Below are 7,089 nucleotides of genomic sequence, written 5' to 3' on the forward strand. Positions count from 1 at the left end.
ACATCCATGCTGGCATGGGCTGGATGGTTTGACAGGATCTGAAGAGCCTAATGACTACATCATACTCCAATTGTCTGTTTTGGCATAGTTTCTATAGTGCAATGTCCTTCCTAATGCCAACCACTTCATGAAATGTACTGGGGTTACAAATTCATTTGCAAGACAAAGACTTCTCAGCTGAGAGAGGGAGTGGAAGTGGGGGAAGTGGCTGTGTGCCAGGAGAGAGTTTAGAGTATAAGAGGGACAGAGACAGTTGTCTTACTAGAAAGGAGATACTTGACTGCTTTAGCGGGACAAAGAAGAAGAGAAAAGGGAGAAAGAGACACACATACACCACAGGGCTTTTCTCAGTTTCCATCTACTAAAGGCTTTGGATGCGCTGTGGCTTTCGTAGAAGACGCTGAAGGTGCCACACAGTGAAACTGAACCCAAGACCACATGGTCACCAGGCAAGCATCTTAACCATACAGCTATGTCTCTACCTATAACAAGGTTAACAAGATTAATTAATGTAAAACTATGCATACCTCTACATTAATGAAGTAATTGAAGGAATCTATATGTTGTTTCACTAATCCTTTCACCTTCAAAAAAGCTGGAAGCAGTTTCCATTTGTCCTGAAAAAAAAACAAGAAAAATGAATAAATTATGATGGAGAAAATCACTTCAAATGAAACAAAAAGTAAATCCTACCAGAGTTATCTTTCCTTTAATCTTGAGCTCTGTAGAACCAAAGACTAAATTCAACCAGTTTGATATTCTTTGGCTTTTTAACCCTTTCATTACCCATCCGGCTGAAACCGCTTCTGGCTCTGTAGTACAAATGTCTTGTTTTCATAAGTTTTGAATTAAAATCTTCCACCAAACCTTAATTACAATTTATGTTCCTAACACGAGCTTAATGATAACTAAGTTATTTTGCTAAATTCTTTGTTATATTTTAAATTAATTGAAAGAAATACAGAGCATCTCAGGAAAGATCCTTCAAAGGAGTAGATAGTTTTTGTTACCTAGGTAATGAAATTAGCAGTGGAGGAGACTGTTGTGAAAGTGTAGTTGTTAGAACAAGATGGAGAAAATTTTCAGAGAGCTATTAACTTTTGTTGGTAACAAAAGGTCTCTCTCTCAAAGTGGAAGGCACACTGTATGATGCTTGTGTACAAACAGCACTGCTACATGTTAGTGAAACATGGGCTGTGAATGCTGAGGGCATGAAAAAAACGAAGCTAGCATGCTCCACTGGCTGTGCAACTTCAGTGTGCATTGTATGGCAAAGTGTGAACTAATGAACCAGACAGCAGTTCTAGTTCACTGACATGAATCCAGTGTGTATATTTTCTGTTTTAACGATTTGTCGATTCAGTTTCGAACTTGGCTTCAGTAGTTTTGCTGATGTTATATTGATGGGGAAAAGTCTCACAGTTAATGGTGATGGGTGACTCCAGGAACCGGAAGTAAGAGTTCTATGCCAATATTGCTGAAGCGCAGATGTGGAAAAAAACCTTCTTATGAGTTTTGGGGTTAAAATTGTACGGGAAACATGAAGAGGAATACCCAGGAAGATGGTTTCAATGAGTCACTTAGCTGTCTAAAATAGGTCAGGTGAAACACATTTTGTAGATGTGGAAGGAGGATGTATGGTGTTCTGGCTTATTCAGGTAGTGACAGGACAAAACAAATGTATGCAGAGACAGTGATGGATGGGTAAAGACAGAGTTTGGAGGTGAGAAACTGGCTGAAAGTGTTTGGTGTGTCTTGTAGGGAATAAGCACAGGTGTAGCTAATGGCTGTGCAGGTAGTTAAGAGGTTGCAACCCATGACAGTCTTGCATCAGTGTGAGAGCTTGGAAGAGTTGTACGCATAGAGAGACCTCGAGTGTGACTCCACCGTGTAAGAGACGGAGAGAGAAGTAAAGGGACATAGATGTCTTCAACGGAGGAAATGCAACAGCTCTATAATTACTGGATGTGACTGGAGGACATTGGGATGTGGTAGGAACTAATACGTTATTTGTTAAAACTTGCCCCTCCCGAGTTGTCTTTTCCTTTTTGTTCACTGAATTCACTTACATGATGACTTTATCTGAAAAATAACTTGGAAAAGTCATGAATTTACTACATTTGTATTCATTAATAGTTCTATAGTACTGTCCACTATAAAGTGGCAAAAAATTTCGTCGTATATCTACGACTTGGGTATTAACACAACGACAAAAGGTCAGTGAGCGGGTCGTTATATTTACGACGAACTTTTTTGAAGCTTCGTAGTATGCAATACTACCAAGAAACAAAACGAAGAAAAACAGGAATACATATGCGTGCACATATATTATATAGGTAATTGTTCAGTATGGTTATATTTAAAAAGTAAATAAAAATTAAGGGGGGAGATAAGTAGTAAAAGAAACAAAGAGACCTTAAATATATACATATACATCACACACGCCGATCGCAGAGTGACCATTGGTTTCGCACTTATGGTCACTCTCTGACCGGCCATAACAAACTTCTAAATATATTACTGCTCAAATATTTTAGTGTGTTTCTTTTACGAATAAATAAACTACTGATGACCGGCTAAAGAGCGCATTCTACCTGCTTCTTCCTGTGTTTGTTTCTCCATTTTCCACATGATTATAATTATAAACTGCGGTTTACACGATAAATTACCTGCCTCTGGATACCTTCTAACAAAGACGGTACCCACACAAGTAATCTCCAGGAGTGCCTTCGGATTTAATTCTCCCTTAGTTGCTTAAACACTTTTAGCCCATCACTTGAATGTTTAAACAATCCTAACTTATACCTATGTGTGTGTGTATATATATATATATATATATATATATATATCCAGCGGTCAGACATCACTGCTGTTTCTAATAAAGTATGGAATGTATGTTTTTGTATGCGGGAAAATGTGAACTTACATTTGTAATATAAGTAAGAAATGGGGTTTATAACATGAAACACTTGTAACATTTATGGCGAAGTAACTTCATTCGCATCTAAGAATTTCAAAACTAAAACCATTCTGCAATCCGATAAGAATTAGATATGAAACTTTTATTTTAAAATGTCACTAAATGAAAATCGAAAATATTGCATCAGTTTGAGACAATGGTAAAAGACTATTGTATAACCTTAACCATTATATTAGAGACACACTGTTAACTTGTATGTCTGTGCTTCAGAAATTAGAAACTTCAACCAATTTTTACCCCTCTTACGTGGGCTTATTTATCGGATGCTTTCATATATCTAGAATATCAATTTAATAATTATCGTATTTGTTGGCATAAAAGAGTCCCATTTTTAGTGCATTAATATATATATATATATATATATATATATATATATATATATATATATATATATATATATATATATATATATAGCATCGCATACAGGATCCGGGGCGAATTATTTTTGAGACACTTTTTTTTTTATAAAATATGCATCTTCTATGCCATGAAATACAGTATATTTCAATTTCTGAAGAGAGTATAGAACCACAAATTTATAGCGAAGGGGATTTGGTGGTGTACATGCTTTTCTATAAAACAAAAGTGGAATTAGCTGCAGCTGAGAATCAAGAACTGGTCGCAGACTTTGCTGGAAGGGAGCTCGATTTCTTCAGGAATTTTACATCGATAAGCTTCTTTTGCTCGTGTGTCTATGGTGTGCAAAAGAACAAGACTCAAACATCATCGCATATTTAAAATCTTCTGACACTGAACGAGACGACCGAATGAAAGACAAACATGGAATTATTTTAAAGAATTTACCTCAATTTTCTTCACTGGTTGAGTTAATTCGATTTTGTCAAGCTTCAATAAGTCATCGAGTGTCTCCATTCTTCTTTTCTTTTCACCAAAGCGAAATTAACTGCTATTTATCCAACATCAATCACAATAACAACATGAAAAAGACAAATGTAAACATGTGCGCCGGTTGATAGACCGGAAGCCAGAACTTTAAAGGTACGGACTTCCGGTATTGGGAGTTAACCACCTTGTCACACGCGATTTGGTATATTTGCTAACGAAGAAATTTATTAACCCACAAAGAGCTGGGATTTGCACTTACATAGCATGGACTGCTATGAAAATGAGACTACCATGCACACATAAAAAACAAAAAATAGTGGATCTTTCTGATTTGACGGGCAACACTTTTCATTCATGTTTTATGTAGTGTTTTTGGTACCGAAACACTTTCAAACTTCGTATACTTTTTGTATTCGAAGTTATTTCATGTAAAAAATTGTCGTATTTCGGTAATTTCAACCAATTACTGACGTCTATTGAGGTGAAAACAAGTACTGCCGTGGAATGTAAACAACATATACTAACGGTGTCAAGTTTGAAAGTGTTTCGTTAAGACAACAAGTGGTGCCCGTCAAATCAGAAAGATCCAAAATAGTTAAAATATCTTCTTAGTATATCATATGAAAGTTCATTAGTTGAACTATTAGTCCTCTTGCATTCTGGTGGGTATCGGAGCGTTTGAGTTACATTAGACCCCAACAAACGCGCATCTGTCTGGACCACGATCTTAGCCTGTCGACCTGTGCCTGACGGCCACGATCGTGGCCCGTCGTGCTTTATGTGTTAATTATTTGATAGATATAGATTAAGACAACGGAAACAGATTTATTGTGGTATAAGAATATATCTTTTATTTCTTTCAGTCACTAAATTGCGGCCATGCTAGAGCACTGCCCTGGAGAATCTTTTTAATAGAATGAATCGACCAAATATTTATTTTTTTAAGCCTGGTACTTATTCTAGCCTTCAATTTTGTCGACTGCTAAGTTACGGGGACGTAAACACACCAACACTGGTTGTCAAGCGGTATTGGGGGACAAACACACACACATACATACATACATACATACATACATACGTACGTACGTACGTACGTACATACAAGCCCAGCCCAATGTGCCACGCAATGGGACTGATCCCGGAACCATGTGGTTGGGAAGCAAGCCTCTTACCACACAGCCATGCCATGTACAGGGATGCTGTCAGTAAGGTGAGGGTTGGCAATGAGTACAGTGAAGAATTCCAGGTAGGGGTAGGGGTCCACCAAGGATTAGTCCTCAGTCCCCTCTTATTCATCATTAGTCCTCCAGGCAATAACAGAGAAATTCAAGACAGGATGCCCCTGGGAGCTCCTCTATGCTGATGACCTTGCTCTCATTGCTGAGTCACTATCAGAACTTCAGGTGTGGAAACCAGGTCTAGAATTGAAGGGCTTTGAAATCAATCTAGCAAAAACCAAAGTCTTAGTAAGTAGGAAGGCAAACAAATCACAAATCCCTTCAGGTAGATGGTCCTGCTCAATCTGTAGAAAAGGCATAGGTAGAAACTCCATAAGATGTACCTGGTGTAAGCTATGGACACACTTCAACGGTGCTTGTTACATGCTGGCATACAGCAATATCAAAGGAAGGCTAACTGGGAAGATAGTTTTGTGTGTGACAACTGCTCAAGGGCAATAAGCACTGGAAATGTGCAGAAAACAGCTTCCATCACATGCCAGGGGGGGAAACTAGAAGTAGGTGATAGCTTCAGTTACCTAGGTGACCAAGTCAGTAGCAAGGGTGGATGCTCTGTGAGTGTAGCTGCTAGAATAAGAATAGCCTGGGCAAAGTTCAAAGAGCTCCTACTATTGCTGGTAGTAAAAGGTAGACTGTATGACGCATGTGTGCAAACAGCCATGCTATATGGCAGTGAAACATGGGCCGTGACTGCTATGAACATGCGTAAGCTTGCAAGGAATGAAGCCAGTATGCTTCGCTGGATGTGTAATGTCAGTGTGTGTACACGACAGAGTGTAAGCACCCTGAGAGAAAAGCTGGACATAAGAAGCATCAGATGTGGTGTGCAAGAGAGAAAACTGCGCTGGTATGGTCATGTGTTGCATATGGATGCGGACAGCTGTGTGAAAAAGTGTCACACCCTAGCAGTAGAGGGAACCTGTGGAAGAGGTAGACCTAGGAAGACATGGGATGAGGTGATGAAGCACGACCTTCGAACAGTGGGCCAATTTAGAAATACATATAAGGGAGACAACAAGTGTTGGCTTATTGTCACTTAAACAGGAGTTATTTCCCCATACACCATACTGCTGAAATTCATCAACACTATATATATTTTTTTTATCCGATGTTCTTGGCAGAAACGTTAGCACGCCGGGCGAAATGCTTAGCGGTATTTCGTCTGTCTTAATGCTCTGAGTTCAAATTCCGCCGTGGTCGACTTTGCCTTTCATCCTTTCGGGATCCATAAATTAAGTACCACTTGCATACTGGGGTAGATTTAATCGACTGGCCACCTCACCGAAAATTTCGGGGCTTGTTCCTGGAGTAGAAACGGATATTCTTGAGACTTTAAGGGTTTCGGATTTAGAAATGAGTGGATATTTGACTCTATGAAATGAGAGTTTAGGGAAGTTGCCCAAGTCTAAAACGCTGTTTATTTCTCAAAAGAATTTATAACATATAATAGCTAACACTTCCGCACGGGGAAAGAAAACGGACATAGAATGCGAGGGTGGCGATGTAAAAAAGAATTTTAATATTTCATAACAAAGTTTTTCACAATCATAACTCCCGTTGTATGGAACACGTGAATATTTACAAACGAAGCAAACAATAAATTCCTTTTCTCTTTTTCCTTCTCCATAAAGTAGTAATTACTTTTCCGAAAATCCGCGGCCATTTTACAGAAACCAGGCGCCAACCCAGTTACAAACATGTGAGTCTCTCAATGGAAAGCTTCGCTTTTCACTAAAACAGATCCGGAATTTTCATTTTCGTCCAACCCAGACAGGATGACGTTGCTTCACAACAACTGGGCTTCCTAGGAATTTTCCGAGTGCTTTCTGGAATTTTCCATTTGTATCAGCTCTCTATGTTTCAGATAAAGGATTATCAGCTGTTACGATTTATAGCAGAGGCACAATGTCACAGCTGTTGGTGAAGAGTGGAGCCAGTCCTATCAACTCCACTATTTGACAAACTAGGATTTATATTACAGACATTGGAAAGATGACTGCATGTATGTGTGTGTATGTGCAGTTC

General features: G+C 38.7%; 1 protein-coding gene across 1 annotated transcript in view; it reads right to left on the bottom strand.

Moving 5' to 3' along the window:
• LOC106873287 (DNA-directed RNA polymerase III subunit RPC2) overlaps positions 1-3,979 on the bottom strand; it is a 76,265-nt gene extending 72,286 nt beyond the window's left edge. The window contains exons 1-2 of the mRNA XM_089348206.1: positions 3,785-3,979; positions 528-617 (exon numbers count right to left, since the gene is read on the bottom strand). Coding sequence (XP_089204332.1) covers positions 528-617; positions 3,785-3,853 — 159 coding nt within the window. The 5' untranslated portion in view covers positions 3,854-3,979. The remainder of the gene's footprint in view (positions 1-527; positions 618-3,784) is intronic.
• Between the last annotated feature and the right edge of the window lie 3,110 nt (positions 3,980-7,089).

This window comes from Octopus bimaculoides, chromosome 2 (genome assembly GCF_046866305.1).
Source record: "Octopus bimaculoides isolate indiv1 chromosome 2, ASM4686630v1, whole genome shotgun sequence".
Taxonomy (NCBI): Eukaryota; Metazoa; Mollusca; class Cephalopoda; order Octopoda; family Octopodidae; genus Octopus; species Octopus bimaculoides.